The sequence below is a fragment of the Pygocentrus nattereri genome, chromosome 24 (assembly GCF_015220715.1).
Source record: "Pygocentrus nattereri isolate fPygNat1 chromosome 24, fPygNat1.pri, whole genome shotgun sequence".
NCBI lineage: Eukaryota > Metazoa > Chordata > Actinopteri > Characiformes > Serrasalmidae > Pygocentrus > Pygocentrus nattereri.
In genome coordinates, this window is record NC_051234.1 from 27,640,022 (window position 1) to 27,659,443 (window position 19,422).

The 19,422-nt window shown below is 40.2% G+C and overlaps 1 protein-coding gene across 5 annotated transcripts in view; it reads right to left on the reverse strand.

The window, feature by feature from the left end:
- The window catches only part of cnksr2a (connector enhancer of kinase suppressor of Ras 2a), a 190,526-nt gene that overhangs the window by 44,260 nt on the left and 126,844 nt on the right, over nt 1-19,422 (reverse strand). For all 5 annotated transcript variants that reach the window (XM_017724407.2, XM_017724406.2, XM_017724412.2 and 2 more), the window contains 3 exons: nt 17,972-18,105; nt 11,647-11,852; nt 8,303-8,392 (listed from right to left, as the gene is read on the reverse strand). In XM_017724407.2, the coding sequence (XP_017579896.1) occupies nt 8,303-8,392; nt 11,647-11,852; nt 17,972-18,105 (430 nt within the window). The remainder of the gene's footprint in view (nt 1-8,302; nt 8,393-11,646; nt 11,853-17,971; nt 18,106-19,422) is intronic.

Consider the following 19,422-nt stretch of genomic DNA (forward strand, 5'->3'; position numbering starts at 1 on the left):
TGGCTCTTCAGTGTAAATGTAAGATCTAATGTGGATTTTTATGGGGCTATTTTGTAGCTACAGTACACAAATAGCTCACTAACAAGCATTTGTTAAAGCTATTTACTGTGGGATATGCCAAGACTGAGAAAAAAATGTCAGCAACTGAATTAAAGACTGTATGAATCCTCTCTGGTTAAATATGCCACTGAATGAGCGAATAATATTAAAGCTGCCAGTGGCTGAGGGAAATACAGCAGTAACTGAGGTAAATCTGCCAGTGGCCGAGTGAAAGATGTCAGTAAGTTAGCTAACTGAGCTAAAATTACATTTATGGCATTTGGCTGACGCTCTTATCCAGAGCGACTTACAATTTGATCATTTTACACAGGTAGGCCAAGGTGGTGTTAGGAGTCTTGCCCATGGTCCCTTATTGGTAGTGTAGGGTGCTTGCCCTGGTGGGGGATTGAACCCCAGTCTACAGCGTAGAAGGCAGAGGTGTTAACCACTACACTAACCAACCACATCTGCCAGTGGCTGAGTGAAAGATGTCAGTAAGTTAGCTAACTGAGGTAAATCTGCCAGCGGCCAAGTGAAAGATGTCAGTAAGTTAGCTAACTGAGGTAAATCTGCCAGCGGCCGAGTGAAAGATGTCAGTAAGTTAGCTAACTGAGGTAAATCTGCCAGCGGCCGAGTGAAAGATGTCAGTAAGTTAGCTAACTGAGGAAAATCTGCCAGCGGCCGAGTGAAAGATGTCAGTAAGTTAGCTAACTGAGGAAAATCTTCCAGCGGCCGAGTGAAAGATTCAGTAAGTTAGCTAACTGAGGTAAATCTGCCAGCGGCCGAGTGAAAGATGTCAGTAAGTTAGCTAACTGAGGTAAATCTGCCAGCGGCCGAGTGAAAGATGTCAGTAAGTTAGCTAACTGAGGTAAATCTGCCAGCGGCCGAGTGAAAGATGTCAGTAAGTTAGCTAACTGAGCTAAATCTGCCAGCGGCCGAGTGAAAGATGTCAGTAAGTTAGCTAACTGAGGAAAATCTGCCAGCGGCCGAGTGAAAGATGTCAGTAAGTTAGCTAATTGAGCTAAATCTTCCAGTGGCTGAGGGAAATAACCATTTGAATCTGTACATGGTTTTTAAAACTTTAAACCTACTTAAAGGAACATGCACTTAAGCCCACACCAGCTAGGAAAAAGTCTGTGAATGAAAGAGGAGGGACTGTTAGCATGACCAGATCATTACACCACTTGTTGTTTGTGTGGATCCAGGCCCTCAGTAAGGTAATTTTATCATTATGTAGTTGTTTGGCTTCCCTCTAGAGTAGGTTAAGATACACTCTCATTTCATTTAATTGAATATGAAGCATGACAAGCCTGGAAAAATAACCACAATAAAACAGCAAATTCTTTAAGCTCTTGCGGTAGGAGTTTTGTAGCACATAAGCAAAGAATAAACACTGCTAACATTGTGTAACAATCCATTGATGCAGTGCAATGTGACATACATTCTCAAGTCTTATCCTTTTGGTTTTGTTGTCCTGTCTAGTCCTGTATTTTTTGTCATGTATGTATTTATTGTATATTCTGCACTTATTTCACAGTACTGTGTATCTGCACTCTATGTAGTCCTCTGTATTGTGCTGCTGTTGTGTGTTGCGTATTGAGGCATGGCAACGAAGACCACTTAACTTGACCCTTGTTATTTGTCAGCACTTCTAAGCACTCAAAACTTTTAGCTGTTTAAATCACCTTCAGGTCAAAAAATTCTCAACGTTTGCTTTTAACAATAGTTTGGAAAAGATAAAGCCTACTCTTTAGATAATTTGGTAAACATGAAAAAAATGCTAAATATCCGAAACATTTTGGCAAGTACCTGTTTTATGCTAACAAAAACAGTTTTTACCTCTTACCTCATAAAAATATTTCAACTAAAAAAGATAATGATGCCAATAATAAATACAATTTAAAGGCCTACTGGCTTCCATGGGTGGTGTATGTTGCTTATGTTGGATATCAGCCTGTAAGTTGAGTATAATTACTGTGGCAAGAACTTCAGCTGCATATGTTGAAAAATGAACAGTAACTTAAGTGCAAAACATCAGCAAACTAATAGGCAATAGCTATATCTGCTCACCATATAAAAATGAGTTATAGTCCTGGAGTAATACATTGCTGGACCCCACTGGCAGGCACATTCATCTCTCACTCCACTGACCAATCAAAAGCACTGGCCCACTCTTAAGGGGCCAATCACCCGCTCAATTTTCCAAATGAGTCCCAAACAACATTTCAAAAGCCCAGTTCTTGGTTAAAAGGGCATGCAGGAGTGATTGGTCATGGCTACGCCGGCCTCCTGAAATAAGAGAGTTCCACTAAACCATCCTTTTAATTCCAAACCCACCACGGCCATCATTAAGTTGGCATGCTCCCACCCCTTTACTCCGTCGTTGCCCAGCAGCAGCCAATTGGATGTAAATCATTGCGGAGAGCTGCTGTCAAGAGTCTCCATGGCAACAGAGTAATTGCAGAATGAAGAGCTCTCTCTCTCTCTCTCTTTCTTTCTCTCTCTCTCTCTCTCTCTCTCTCTTTTTGCTCAGAATGGAAAAGTTGTAAACAGTGGCAGTGAGTGGAATATTTCACACAGGTCCCAAGAGCTGCTCCGCCACTAATTAATTATACTTAAATTATTGTGTCGGCCACAAATTTAAAGTGTTGTTTTTGTAATGCTTGAAACGAACCAAGACTAAGTGGATGAGTCTTATTTTTGAAAGAGCCAGTTTTTAAAAAAAATAAAACTATAGTAGGGCTTGTTTAACTTGTTTTTTTTTTTACATTTAAAAAACAGTTTTTTTTATGTTAAGAAATTATGTGATAAACTAACTAAGACTAAGTGAATGAGTCTGCTTGCTTGCTTATTTATTTGTTTATCCTTACTAAAGAGGGGCTCATTTATTTAATCTTACCACAAGCCTCCTTATTTCTTTCTTTCTGCATAGTGCGCAGAGGTCACCAATTTTCTGCAGAGTCAATCGCTACAGACCTCTGAACTTCATATGGCCTTCAGATTAGCTCAAGAACAGCGTAGAAAGCTTCATGGAATGGGTTTCCATGGCCGAGCAGCTGCATCAAAGCCTTACATTACCAAGCGCAATGCAAAGCATCGAAGACAGTGGTTTAAAGCACTGCCACTGGACTCTAGAGCAGTGGAGACAGGTCCTCTGGTGTGACAAATCACGATTCTCCGTCTAGCAATCCGATAGACGAGTCTGGGTTTGGCGGTTGCCAGGAGAACAGTACTTGTCTGACTGCATTGTGCCAAGTGTAAAGTTTGGTGGAGGGGGGATTATGGTGTGGGTTGTTTTTCAGGAGTTGGGCTCGGCCGCTTAGTTCCAGTGAAAGGAACTCTTAATGCTTCAGCAGACCAAGAAATTCTGGACAATTTCATGCTCCCAACTTTGTGGGAACAGTTTGGGGACGGCCCCTTCCTGTTCCAACATGACTGCCCACCAGTGCACAAAGCAGGTCCATAAAGACATGGATGAGCAAGTTTAGTGTGGAAGAACTTGACTGGCCTGCACAGAGTCCTGACCTCAACCCAATAGAACACCTTTGGGATGAATTAGAGTGGAGACTGTGAGCCAGACCTTCTCGTCCAACATCAGTGTCTCACCTCACAAATGCGCTTCTGGAAGAACGGTCAAAAATTCCCATAAACACACTCCTAACCCTTGTGGAAAGCCTTCCCAGAAGAGTTGAAGCTGTTACAGCTGCAAAGGGTGGGCCGACATCATATTAAACCTTATGGATTAATAATGGGACGTCACTCAAGCTCGTGTGTGTGTGAAGTCAGACAACCAAATACTTCTGGCAATATAGTGTAAGAATGCTTTTCACAGTAGGGCTTGCTTCTTTATTTCTTACATTATGTTTTCCACAAAAAGCCATGATTGCTTATTTATTTATTCATTTATTTATTTATTTGTGTATCAATCAAAGTTAGAGTTGGAGTGATGAAATAAAATAACGTATACTAAGTGGATATTTTTTTTAAATACTGTCCACTACATGACTAATTTATTTTATTTCACTTTATTTCATTGTCTGTCAATCATAAAACTTCAAGGGTTGTTTTGAAGTAAGGCAATAAACTAACTGAGATTAAGTGGATGAGTCTTTTATAGCCAGTCAAGCTGTTTTTTAAACAAAGCTTTCAACGTTCGAGTTGTTTTTACATAAATCTCTCTCTGTGTGCTTCACTGGCCCAAACTGAAGAGAGGAGCTGGCGGTTTGGAGGCTGCATGTTTGTCTTGGTTGAATAGATGTACAGCAGTAAAAATAGCTGCTGTTATGAGAGACGACAAAGCGCCGAGAGCTTTGAAAACCATTGTGCTCGGTTCTGTCAGGATGACCTCGATGAATCTTTAGCCTTTTCACCCTCTCTCTCTCCTCTTCCTTCTCCCTCTCTCTTTCAATCTTTTGCACAATCTATCTTTCTGTATGTTGACTGGCACTCTCCAAACTCAGCACCTGTGCAAACTGCCCAGAGAGAGAGAGAGAGAGAGAGAGAGAGAGACTGAGGTAGAAGAAAGGAAAGAGTCATCGCAGCACTAATCTCTTCACAATGCAGAGAGACAGATCAGTTTAACAAATCAAACGGCAACTGAGAGCTCACACACACACACACACACACACACACACATACACATACACATACACACACACACACACACACACACACACACAACTACAACCCCACCCACACACACTGACAATGACACATCTCAAGTGAATAACCTGAGGCAGAGAAAGAAAAGTGAGAGAATATTATTTTGTAGTGATAGTTTTGGGAAAAATCTATATAAATTAAGGGTGGAGAGGTATATGCAGGGCATTGTAAGGAAAAATGGTAACTAAAAATGTATTTTTTCAAATTTAACATTTTAAACAGCAGATAAAATGGTGATATTTGTAGTGTTGACATACAGACATCTGGTTCCTAGTACTATCATGGTGAACAATTTTGACTCCAAACCACTCTAAATGATTCTGTTCACATCTAAATGGTGTATGATTAAATGATTTAATCATCTAAATGATTAGGTAATATTGCAAATTATTGGTGGAATTCCAATTGGTGGAATTCCCCTTAAATATTAATCTTAAAAATGAAAAAAATTATAGATATTTAATAATTAACCATGTTGCTTTTTCCAGATGATGGAGCAGTTTGCAGAGGAGTGTGAAGTGGTCCATAGTCCTCTCCTGGAAAAGAATGGCATAACCACTCCAGGTAAGGGGAGGCGGCCTGCCCCAAGTGGAGGAGTTTAAGTATCTCAGGGTTTTGTTCATGAGAGATGGCAAGAGGGATCGTGAGATCGGCTGCAAGCTGGGACAAGTGACAGCAGTAATGTGGTCACTGTACCAGACTGTAGTAGTGAAGAAGGAGCTGAGCCATAAGGCAAAGCTCTCTGTTTACTGGTCGGTCCACATCCCAGCCCTCACCTGTGGTCATGAGCTTAGGGTGATGAATATTCTCTGTTGGCTTGAGATCTGGACTTTGACTCCAGGACATGAAAATAATTTGACTGTCTGAGGTTTTCCTCCAGGATTTTCCTGTATTTTGATCCAGTCAGTTTACTCTATACCTTCCAGGCATTCCAGAGTGTCCTGCAGATATGCATCCCCACAGTATTATGCTGCCACCACCATGCTTCACATTCGGGACAGTGTATTTATGATGGGTAATGATGACTTGTGCCAAACATAGCCAAAATTTAGGTCTCATTATAGGCCATTAGACCCTCATTAGCCTCCTTATTGCATGATCATTCAATTTTTGTAGCTTGACTGTTCTTGGAAGATTTAAATCTATTCTCTACTCTTATATAGTGAATTCACTGCATACAGTCAAATGCAAAAGTCTGAGCACCTCCGGTCAAATTACATGATTGACTTTTTCAAAGTGAAAATAAGTTAACACCTCTGTTACAGTGAACTTAAATGTGGCATTTTTCTGCAAATTTGACTGAATTTCTATTTATTTCTATTTATTTCTTTTCACTTCTTTATAGATGATGAATTAACTTGTTTTCACTTAGAAAAGTAACAAGACGTTCCAACTGTAATGTCACATATGTGCTATCAAAATGTCAAAACACCTAAATTACGACACTTTCATGCATTAGCAGCAATACTGTCATGCATCACATGGGTTCAGAGGCCTCTAGGGACTCCATTTCCCAGAATCCCCATCGGGATCACATGGTTCTCTGCCCTCCATCTGGCTCCAGTCACAAACCATTTGTTGCACCTGTTCTAGTATGATTAACTTAGTATTAAGCCCAGGCTTTTAGACCAGTTGAGTGCAAGGTATTGCTACTTGTTATAAGAGCTACTGAGATTATTCTCCTGACTACTGTGATTTTTCCTGTTTTGCTATTTTGACTTTTGCCCTTTTTGGCTTTGGACTTTTGTCTTTTTCTGTCTTTTGTCTTTGTTGGATTTGACCTTTGACCATGTTTTTTTTTTTTGCATTACAACTAACATTAAAGCCTCAGTCTCTCTTTTTAACCGCAAGCTTCCAACTTATTCTGCCTTGTTACAAATACCTCCATTTGTTATTATTTTTCCAGAAAGAAGAAGCATTTCCATTCATGCGATCCTAACATTTAAGCTAATTACATGTTAGGTAAGTCTTATAGCACCTGTACAAAACTGAACAACTTCAAATGCCACACATTTCTTGGCTGATTGATCACATCTGGGCTAAGGGAAAAATTGTGTGACTGTTTTGCCAAACTTTCACTTTAAGTTGAACGAGCAAGCTTTTGTTATTACAGATGGCACCGCACTGCAGGAAGCTGTTCATAAAGATAACGATCGCACTAATGACCATAAAGATGATCCCTAATCGAGACACCTCTAATGACAATGAAAAAGATGGCCAGAAATATTAGGAAGGCTCTGTTTTCATCAGTCTCAGTCGAAGGCCTCAGCCCGTCTCTCAGTGCCTGTGGGTAGCCTGGCACTGTGTAAATGGCACTGGCAGACTGGAACTCACTGGCACCTCACTCAGTGGAGCGGCTGGAAGTGTGTAATCAGTGAGGCGTAGGCCCAAAGCGGGATGTTTTTTGGAGAGTGTTGAGCTACTTCGCAGTGTGGAAAATCAAATGTAAGGTGTGGGAAAATAAACCCCAGCACCTGCAAAGAAGAACCAGCGACCAGCAGAGAAAGAGAGAGAGAGAGAGAGAGAGAGAGAGAGAAGAATGGAACAAAGAGGAGACAATGGAAAAGAAAGGGCAGACAAGATGTAAAGACTGCAGTAAAGACAGTGAGAGATGTCAAGATAAGGCAATATAGTTGTATGTTATTGTTCTTTCTGAAATGAAAAGTAAAGAATGTCTTGACTATGACGTTAAAATAAATAAATAAATAAAATGAGGAGGTGCAGATTTAAATCGCATAATTTTTTCTTTTGGTAAACAACAACAATGGGTCCCACAGATCCAAACACCACATAAAGGTTAAATTTATTCTTTCTTTGCTAAAGGGAACCAACACATTTCCTCATATCCACCTATTCAGCCTACAGCAGTTTAGCTCCACTCACTTAGACTGACGTTCTAAGTACTGTTTCAGCTCTACATGCTTTTTGTATGAGGCATGACAGAGGACAGCCAATCAGAACAGAGCTAATTTACATATTATCAGTCTTAAAAAAACAAGACAAAGTAACAAAAACATGTTAATTCTAAGACAAAAAGAAAAGTTGGAAAATTATAATTCTAAAAATTATAATCATAAAAAATAAATGTTTACCATTGTTGGTACAAAATACCATTAAATATCATGAGTGATGCTAAAAAATAAGAAATATGTATGATATGAGCTCTTTAAGATACAATTAACATAGATTACCAGATTAGTCTGGTAAGTGATTTTTAATTGACCACACTTCACGGTTACACGGTGAGATAAAATCTAAACTCATTAGGTACAAATGGTGGTCTAAGACCTCCTGGCATAATGAATGGGTTACTGGAGAAGCTGTGCTGGCATAATGGAGGTCTGGCCCCAGTTCATATGACACATTCATCAATTTGTGTCAAAGAAAAGGAAAGAGGTTTAGTCAACAGTTAGAGAGACGGAGGAGAGACTTTGAGAAAGAAGGGCAAAAGTGACAGTAATGACACGTTATTGGGTCTGACAGCCTGCTGACTTGCGTGGCTCTGATATTTGTGCAGAGAGGAAAAGAGCTGATGTGTGTGTGTGTGTGTGTGTGAGAGAGAGAGAGAGAGAGAGAGAGAGAGAGTGAAGAACACGCTCACCTCTCCTGCCCTCTCTCTTCAGTCTGGCTGGGTCTTCATAGTCAGGGACCCAGTTATACTCCACGGGCATAGAGATGGGCCTCAGGCGACCTGAAACACAAATAATTAGGGACGGGTGATCCTGACTTTCTATTCATTCTGATACTGAGTAATACAAAGGCTGGTATCTCATACCAATACTTTGAACAGCCTTCTTGCACACATGAAAAAGGATATCTTATTGGCTCCCTTGGTAAAAATGTACTTGTGGTTAATTAGCTCAGTCTAACAGAATGACTAAGGAATCTGACCTCTGAGTTACCTCACAGTTATACCCCAGAGGAACAGGACGCCATCAAAGACCACTGAAGTGTTCCTGATCCCTCAAAAAGGTACAATAAATGGAAATATACTCAGTTATATTCCGTTGGTCCATCTCTACATACTGGCCACACAGGTTCCTATCTTTCATGTTTATTTACACTTTTAAGCATATAATGGAAATAAGTCAATTCCATTAATACAAACAGTGAAAGAGAGAGAGAGAGAAAGAACAGAGAGAGAGGGAGAACGCGAAAGAGGGAGAGAAAGAGAGAGGGAGAGAAAGAGAGAGAGAGAGCGAGAGCACGAGAGAGGGAGAGAGGGACAGAAAGAGAGAGAGAGGGAGAGAAAGAAAGAGGGAGAGAGAGGGAGAGAAAGAGAGAGAGCAAGAGCATGAGAGAGGGAGAGAGAGGGAGAGAAAGAGAGAGGGAGAGAAAGAGAGAGGGAGAGAGAAGGAGAGAAAGAGAGAGGGAGAGAGAGGGAGAGAAAGAGAGAGGGAGAGAGAGGGAGAGAAAGAGAGAGAGAGCGAGAGAGAGCTCAAAAGCAGAGCGAGTGAGAGACAGGGTGAGATATAGTGCCACTCTTCCGTGAAAGTCTGATCGTTCACTCAGACTGTGTGTCAGCGCTTCTGCAGAATGTCATGACAGCAGATGGTGGTCCACACACTGTTCTCCTGAGTCTAATTACTGAACATCTAAAAACCACTCAAGTGTTCTCCAAACGTCTTACAGGTTCTCCCTCACACACGCCAGCAGACCCTCGCACACAGCACAGTCTCACACACGCTCCATTCTGTGGCACGTGGTGATGTGGACCTGCAGGCGATTCTGCCAGACTAGCAGCTTTTCCAATCAATGCCCTGTTTCAAGTCTCTTACTCTGAAACAAGCTAATCAATCTGCCAAGGAGTAGAAACAGTAGCACTGCCTTCACGAATCTCCACCCTGAGCAGACACTTTTTAAAAATAAATTTTTCCATTTTTCTTAGATTTTTCTATGATTAACTTGTCAAGTTGTAAACAAAGTAAACAAAGTCTTTCAGATTGGTCTGACGTGAAATGCACTATTCTAGAGAAACTTGTTCAAAGCATTGGTGATTGGAACCAGACGTCTTACGTGTTAAAAGTGGCATTTTGTGAGTTTAGACCAGACCTTCAACATGGTGGTGGTAGTATGAATGATTGAGGGAGGTGAGAGAACTCTGAGAACTTGGGCTCAAGTTTTGTGCAGCTTCTGTCCGTAGCTAGAAGGCCACACCTCCTCATAGCTGTAGTAGGATTGATGTAGGACTGAGGAACAGGGAGGAGATGGGGTGGCGATGGGGACTGGGAACCCTTCATCACAGGAACAGAAGGCGAAGATGTGAATTTAGAGGGCGTAAGATTGGAAGAAGCATAGGTTTCAGGTAGGGCTGGACGATACAACGATAACGATAATTATAGTGATATAACTTTTCCTCGATAGAGCGATAAGAATGGTTCGATAAATGTTCGAAACACACACCATTCTCACATTCTCGCATTCTTCCACCTTCTGCAAAAGCCCTGGTGGCGTTTTCTACTGCAAATAAAGCGACACTACTCTGCTGTCGCCAGGAGAGGGTGCACTTCTGAGTTTTTTGACATGACTGGAGATGTTTGGCAATGTGTGAAATGAGTCTTTAGCAATGGCTGAAACATGGCGTTATATATATATCCTGTTTGAGTGGAGCGACTGGCGATCTGTTCTCCAGTGACCAAGTGTGAGTGACAAGTGGAGTAACTGTACTGACCTACGGTGAACTCACCTCTTTCCTGAGATCCTAACAAGCTTTAGCAGTGTTAAATCATGGCTGCTGCTCACAACTAAAGCACTCAAAAAGTAATAATTTAGTATTAGCGCATTCCCAAACAACAAAAGTCAAAGAAAGAAGTGTGTTCGTGTTCATTACAGCCCTGCTTTAAATGAAAGTAACCTGAGGAAGCTGTGAGGCTTTGGAAAGCGGGAGAATGCTATCTTCCCACGCTAGCTGTTTTTAGCAGCTGACTGACTTGAAGCAGCGCTCCTTCACTTGCACAACACAGCAAAGTGATGATATTGTAGATCAGACAAGACACAAAAAGGACTGCTTTCAGTTTAAACATACCTAAAAGGAGGACTCTGTTTGTCTGGCGTTGATACATTGCGGTTCAACCTATAAACTACTACGATAGAACAGAGAAACCCAGTCATCTGCTAGCTGGTGTCTGAATACTGTGATACACTCTGATATCGATGTGGTAGGAGTGATGGCAGTGAGGCTGTGTGATCCATGACTGACGTGCCGAACCAGCTAATGTTTACTGTTCGTACTAAGTTGACGTTGTTGAGAAACTAAACAGTTTAGCACAGTTTTGGCCACTTGTTTATTGTTTAGTATTTGTAACAGGATAGTCGAGCCTCATCACCAGTCAGCTAAATAAACTTTTCTTTCTTAAATTATGACTATTATAAAAACTGCAGCCGTGCTTTTCCAGCTGGTAAAAACAGCTAATCAGACACTTTCTCCCATTCTCCCATGATAGATTTGTGAAACGTTCCTCTGCTTGGTGAGTGTTTGTCATGTTCCGACCATAAAGGATAGTTTAAAAAAGCAACTGACCACCCAGGAGCAAAAATCAGCCTTCAAACTTGAAAGAAATAGTGATTTGACATTTATGGCGATATATATCGACATCGAACAATATGAATTTTGTTTACCGTGGTAACATTTCTGGCCAGATCGTCCCACTCTTCAGGCATGTTCCTCCGCCCCAAACTTCCCAAGCTTAGCATGCGAACATTGCTTAGTCATTGATATAACGCCAAAACTGTTATTTCTCCAAATTCTGTTGAGGTCAGCCAATTTTGGACTGTTTCAAGCTAAAAAAAATTTACAGATTGCACCTTTAAAGTATTTCAAAAGTTTAGATTTGTTTATAATTGCATAATAATTGTATGTGTTATTTTGTAGTTTTGAAGTCTTTTACTTTTGCCTATTGCTGTATGTGTAAAGTGTGCCATTCTGAGTTATGTGTATGTTTGTACCGTAGGTGGGCGTGCTCTCTCGGCGAGAAGGAGGTCCTCCACGGTTCGGGTCATATTCGTAGCAGTAGAGCACGGCCTCCTCCTCCATGAGCGGGAAGCGGCGGCGGTACTCCTGATCCAGAAAGGAGTTGGGAGACTCTGAGCCTTTGGCTGCCGGAATTCCTCCCTGACCTCTGTCATCACCAGGCAGATTCCCTTGCTCATCCCTACACACATCAGAAACACTATCACCCATGCACTGAGATATCTGGGGTCAGTCCTCTCCGCTGCCCCATACAAGCCACTGAGAACTACACTGGAATGGAAAGCAAACTGCTGCTGGACTGTCGGTCACTGTCATAATATTTTTATCTAATTATATAACTAATAACAAAGTTACTAGTAGTGGGTGGTACGCCAGTTCTTCAGATATGCTGGTTGAAAGTCTTTCTAAAATGTTAGCCACAAATAAACGCAGATAATATGGCATACAAACAGCAAACGTGCTAACGTTAGTCCCTTTATTCAGGGATCTTTCATTCATGCTCCAAATGGAAATGAAAACACGGCAGACCCTCAGTGACCTCCTGGTGCCTAGCCTATTCCATTTGAAGCACTCTACTTTATTTTCAAGGCAGTGGACCTAAACAAATGTCTTGTCGTTTGGGGTTAGCCGTAGCCTAACATGGAGGCCAAATTGGTTGTTGCAATTCTGTTTCCTCTCATATCGCCTGACTCAGTTAGCTGCACCAGATGACGCAGCTGTCAGGCCTCGCACACAAAACAAGCTGTGGACCAGCTAGTACTGAATCATGCATAACTGTAATGTTTTCCAAACTGCTGCAGTGTCTGATGCTCACAGACCAGCAGTGTATAGGACACATATATGAGAAATGACTCAATTTGGCTGAAATTGGCTTCTAATTTCAATTTCCTGTTCCACCTTAAATGGTGCACTACACTCAGGCGATAGTTAAGGTGCCAGAATGTAGCTGCTGCTCCATTTAAGGTGGAATGGAACAAAATGCTGCTGAATCAGAAGCCAACTTCTTCATACAGGAGACAATGTTAAGCACTATTTTTGTTGGGTTTGTGGGGCTAGCGAAATAATTAATGTGTTTATCTGTGTATTGTTTAATTTTGTTTTCACTGATTTGCATAAAAAAATAATCAGATTTACATTAGTATCAAGCATAACATTATAACCACCTCCTTGTTTCTATGCTCCATTTTATCAGCTCCACTTACTCCATAGATGCACTTTGTAGTTCTACAGTTACAGACTGTAGTCCATCTGTTTCTCTGATACTCTGTTACCCTGTTCTTCAGTGGTCAGGACCCCCATGGACCCTCACAGAGCAGGTACTATTTGGGTGGTGGTTCATTCTCAACACTGCAGTGACACTGACATGGTGGTGGTGTGTTGGTGTGTGTTGTGCTGGTACCAGTGGATCAAACACAGCAGTGCTGGAGTTTTTAAACACTGTGTCCACTCACTGTCCACTCTATTAGACACTCCTACCTTGTCAGTCCACCTTGTAGATGTAAAGTCAGAGACGACAGCTCATCTGCTGCTGCACAGTTTGTGTAGGTCGTCCTCTAGTCCTTCATCAGTGGTCACAGGATGCTGCCCACAGGACACTGTTGTTTGGATATTTTTGGTTGGTGGACTATTCTCAGTCCAGCAGCGACACTAAGATGTTTAAAATCTCCAGCAGCACTGCTGTTTCTGATCCACTTAGACCAGTGCAACACAAACTAACACACCACCACCACTTCAGTATTACTGTAGTGCTGAGAATGATTCACTACCCAAATAGTACTTGATTTGTGAGGGTCTATGGGGTCCTGACCACTGAAGAACAGGGTAAAAGGGGGCTAACAAAAAGAAAGAGATGGACTGTGTGTGTGTGTGTGTGTGTGTGTGTGTGTGTGTGTGTGTGTGTGTGTGTGTGTGTGTGTAGATAGACACATATATAGATAGGCAGCTAGATAGACAGATGGACAGATCAAGACATACACACACGCACCGTAATGTATATTTTAGGCCACACTGTTTACTAGTAATAGGTACTAGATTAATTACATATTTATTCCACATAGGCACATTTATGATTCCACTTCTGACTTTTTTCTGCTTGTTGAATCTTAATGGCTGAATCTCAAATGGCATTCTCCCTTTGAAATGCACATTGTATTTTTTAAAAATAGTGGCTCTTGAACCCACACAGCACATTATGACTATCAAAAAGCCATTAGAGATTCACCACGAGCACACAGTTCCATAATGGAAATAGAGTTTGGGCGCCCCTGGTCAAATTACATGGTTTTTATTTCAATTTTCTAAGTGACATACACATCCTCTATACCCTGTACATTTTAAGGCACAATTACAATATAACATATTAAAAATAAAATAATAATAGTAATAAAAAAAAAATAGTACAATGTGGCTCGTGTAAAATTGAAAGCATGTTTTATATTTACTGTTATATATTTTCAATATATTAAATCTAACAAATTAATAGAAATTGTGCACCAAAGTTTGTTCCCTGTAACTTATTTTCACTGAGAAAAATAAACAAAAGTTACGCAGCTCACACAGTGCATTATATATGGAGCCATCTGTGATTCAGCTGTTGTTTTCTTTCTTCAAAGCAACAGCAACATTTATCAAATCACACCTTCAAACACCAATTAAACATTTAGAGTCCAAACTTGTAACAGAAGTTCTCTGCTTGATTCAAAGAGTTTTGGCTAGGGCTGGGTTCTGGCAGCAACTTAGACATTTCACGTGCATCAAGACACAAGCAACATGATCCAATTACGACACAGAACGGCATTCCAGACAAAGTCCCACTCAGTTGACTCTGCGGCTCAAAAATTTTAAGCATAAAAAGTTTGAAGCTCTGTTGTGTTACTGTGTTTCACTTGAGCGTTGCATCATTTGCTACCAATGGCATGATTTTCTTTGTACTACTCAAAAAACGTGTAAGCAAAACTCATTTTGAAGCAGCTGCTCCACAGCGTTAAGGTATTTTTCTCTGTTGTTGTGCAGGTCTTCCATGTGCTTATACAACCCCAATTCCAATGAAGTTGGGACGTTGTGAAAACATAAATAAAAACAGAATACGATAATTTGCAAATCCTTTTCAACCTATATTCAATTGAATACACTACAAAGACAAGATATTTAATGTTCAAACAGATAAACTTGTTGTTTCTCGCAAATATTCACTCATTTGGAATTTGATGCCTGCAATACGTTCCAAAGAAGTTGGGACAGGGGCAACAAAAGACTGGGAAAGTTGAGGAATGCTCAAAAAACACCACAGGTGAACAGATTAATTGGAAACAGGTGAGTGTCATGATTGGGTATAAAGGGAGCATCCCTGAAAGGCTCAGTCGTTCACGAACAAGGACGGGGCGAGGTTCACCACTTTGTGAACAACTGCGTGAGCAAATAGTCCAACAGTTTAAGAACAACGTTTCTCAACGTGCAATTGCAAGGAATTTAGGGATTTCATCATCTACAGTCCATAATATCATCAAAAGATTCAGAGAATCTGGAGAAATCTCTGCAAGTAAGCAGCAAGGCAGAAAACTAACATTGAATGCCCGTGACCTTCGATCCCTCAGACGGCACTGCATTAAAAACCACATCATTCTGTAACGGATATTCCCACATGGGCTCAGGAACACTTCAGATAACCACTGTCAGTGAACACAGTTCGTCGCTCCATCTACAAGTGCAAGTTAAAACTCTGCCATTGAAAATGTGCGGCGCATTATGAAGCGCAAAATACGACAACGGAGACCCCGGACTGTTGATCAACTGAAGTTGCAGATCAAGCAAGAATGGGAAAGAATTCCACCTACAAAGCTTCAACAATTCGTGTCCTCAGTTCCCAAACGCTTATTGAGTGCTGTTAAAAGGAAAGGTGATGTAACACAGTGGTAAACACGCCCCTGTCCCAACTTCTTTGGAATGTGTTGCAGGCATCAAATTCAAAATGAGTGAATATTTGCAAAAAACAATAAAGTTTATCCGTTTGAACATTAAATATCTTGTCTTTGTAATGTATTCAGTTGAATATAGATTGAAAAGGATTTACAAATCATCGTATTCTGTTTTCATTTATGTTTTTCTCAAACAGCCTGAGCTTCAGAATTATCGATAGACCCATGAGCATATAGAGTTACGTATTGAGTCACCAGGAGCTCATTCACAATACACTGTTGTATCTTGGAGTGTCTCTGCACACTTTTCTTGCCCCCCTGACTCAATCTGCGTACTACAGCTGCCAAATTTCTCACTAGGAGTACAAGAAGGAACACTTGATATGCTGCAGCGATATGAGCTGGGCAGAAATCTCAGATCATTAGGAAGTGGTCAGTTAGTCCTGCTGAAGGTGGAGACTAAACGTGGAGAAGCATTATTTAGCTGCTATTCTGCTTTTAAATGCCTGAAAACGTTCCTATCTGAGCAGCTTTCAGCTCAATTTAAAACACTGTTACCACTACTGCACTTCTCTCCTGTAACAGTGCTCTAATTTTCTTCTCTTTTAAATCTCCTGTTTATTATTTAAGCAACAGAACTTAATTCTATTGTTTTTATACAACAGTTAAATAAATAGAATAAGAAATAAATGAACTGGGCAGTGAACGTGGCATTTAATATGTTTTAATGTCAGCAATTTCTTCTGAATTACTGTTCCTTAACAAGCTTGTTGCTATGTCAGAGTAACGAACTCAGCTCACTCGCTGCACAGTCTGCTGAAGCCTCGCCTTTTGAAGTATGGACTGATCCATAAACCTGCCACAATATCAGGTTTAGCTCAGTTTTGTCATTTTTCACTTGATCAATATTAATTTGTTTTGTTCCAGCCAGTCAGTAAAGCATCTTACAGCCCATTTAGTTTGGTGAATGGTATTGGGTTCATTTCTGGCTGATTCCAGGTTCTGGCTGATCTTCAGAGTCTGACCAAATCGGCTGTCGGTCAAATGTGATTTTAAATGTGCCCATTTTGTGTTTGTGGCAAAGTAAGAATTAAAGTTTAAAATGGCTTCCAGGCAGCCCACTGGTGATTAAGCAGAGGATTAGACGAAATTCCACTTATCATTGCTTATTTCCGCCCACAGTCCTGTTTACTTATTTTTCCATACTTCCTTTTTATTTAGTTACACTTTGTAAATTACTTTAGTAAGTCATTTTAATCTGGCGCAGTGTCAACAACAGCATTTTCTATCATTTATATGTATCATATATATTTATATCTATATTTAAATGTATCATTTTATATGAGGCCTAGTCATTGTTTTTCCCTTTTCCCGTAATATTCTATCATATTTATATTAGCATATTTTCTACAAATTTGTTTGAGGAGAATAAAAACCTAGTTAGAGCTTGTATGCAGGACAGTAATCTGGGTGGTTTGAGGGTAGACCAGCAGTGGCAAATAGTCAGTGAGGTGCTGACCTCATCAACCCAGTGGACTGATAAATGCTCTCACTCTGGGTATGTTTTAATCATAGTTTTAGTTTCTATTCTTCTACACCTTTCTATATAGCAATTTCTGTTATGTTCATATCATCTCATTTGTAAAGCACTTTTGGCCACAGTGTATGAAAAGGTGCTATATAAATAAACTTGACCTGCTCTTACTGTCGAGTATTAGTCGATACCAATCCTACCCAAACTGACATTTGAGTTTTCATTGATAATACAGCTACATTGCTTAGGCAAGATATGCTAGGCTGCCGATTTATAACACAAATTATTTTTTTAATATGTGCATAATGTGATATTCTGGACTGATTGTTTAGGTTTTTGGCTATTTTTAAAAAATCCTAAGTGTGTTTAATACTGACTTAGGGCAAAATCTGACCTACCTGATGATTTGGCTTCCAGTTACTTTAATATTACTGCATTTATACTACAATATACCTGCATGTTAATGGCTGATCATATTTATTCGCTCTCCTTTATGTCTTTTGTTTTACTGTAAGATGTGTTTGCTCTTTACAAGGCATGTCTTTCTTGCTTGGGCATTCTAAACCATACTGGCATTTCCTGTGTTTACCATCACTGAGGGCGCGGCAGGTTTAGTTTACTCTCACCAGCTGTCTTAGCTTCTGCAGTTCTGTGGCTGACCACTGTCCTGTCCTGTGGTGTGTGAGATATGCCAAGAAAAAGAACAACTGCACTCTTCGCTCTATTCTACGCTGAAATCGCATCATTTTTGATATGTACATAGGTTTCTTGGACAATTTATGTAAAATAACCCTTTCATAGCGTTGTGAATATAGTTTTGTACACTGGGTAAAAACTTTAACCTGTGTTTACCTGGGCGTGTAGGGCTCAGATGGAGGAGGAGGGATGTAGAGGTCCTGGAGGGCAGAGCTATCCCGTTTGGAGGGTGTGCTAATGGTGCTGGTGGGCGTGGCCGAGCTACTGGTGGGGCTCTTGGGAGCAACAGGCTGTAGGTGAACAGACAGAAGTAATTAATGGCAGATCAGCAGTCATATCGATGTAAAGCCTAAGAGTCCTGATCATGCAGTGCTCTACATCTTCACAAAGTCAGTGAGCTGTAGAGAGTAGAGCTTTACATCCGACTGCCAGATCTACAGACAGCCATTTCAACAGAATCAGGGTTTAATAGGTCCCAGAGCAGAGAGAGCCTGGAGTGATTGCTATTGGTAAAATGGACACCCCAGATTCTCTCTGTGCTCTTTGTGTCTGGGTCACTGAGTGCCGACGTATTGAATGAGACTCGGAAGGAACCAGTCCTCCCAATCCAAACGTGCTTTACAGGTTTGCGCTTGTTATTTGACAGCACGGCTGGAAAGTACTCGTTTAAGAATTTTAGGATTGTTTAAAATATAGGTCTAACATTCGTTACTATTACGGAACAAAATCCAAAGTACTAGGCCTGTCACCTTCAACTTTATATTTTCATATATATTCAGGTTCAGGGTCATCCTGATGTCTAGGAACCAGCCCCCCACCATGACCCACAAGGATAAACAGCTTTGAAAATGTGTGTGGGGTTCATATTTTGCTTTGAGTGACCCTAGAGGTTAACTATGTTCATTTTATTTAAATAAATGCTCCAGTTTGTTTCTATTGAATTTTTTTACTAATACAATTAGAACACTACCAAAACTTTACCAAATGCTGGCCTGCACATCACTAACGAACACAGCTTTAAACAGCTACACATAAATTCATAATAATTTTCATTAAAACACAAAAGTAGTGACAAATCTTAATTTTCCACCACACTAATTTTCAAACTCTGGGTCACATTTACTTCAAAACAATGAATCTAACTGCTCACCATGTGGCCACGAGGGGCAGGGATGCAGTCTCACTTCCTGCTCTCCTGGGTTGGGGTTTGGGACAGACACCTTATAATTTTATTTAAGAAATTTTAATTAATATAAAATATATATATATACATATATATATATATATATATATATATATATATATATATATATATATATATATATATATATAATTTAAGAATATACCCTATAAATGTATAAAAATACCCTATAAAAGTGTTTTTAGTTTAGTGTTTTTTTTTTAAAACTGTGGGACAGCAGTTTAAGCTAGTTCAGTAGGATGGTCCATATGTTTTGTTGGTGTCAGAACAAAACCTTGTATCCAAAAAAATAACTCCAGAAGAGAAGGAAAAACCCTATTAACTTGTAATGAAGTTCACGTAAAAGACCTTTTCTATCAGTCTGTTCATCATGAGACTGTAACACAATGCAGAGAGTAAATAAAGT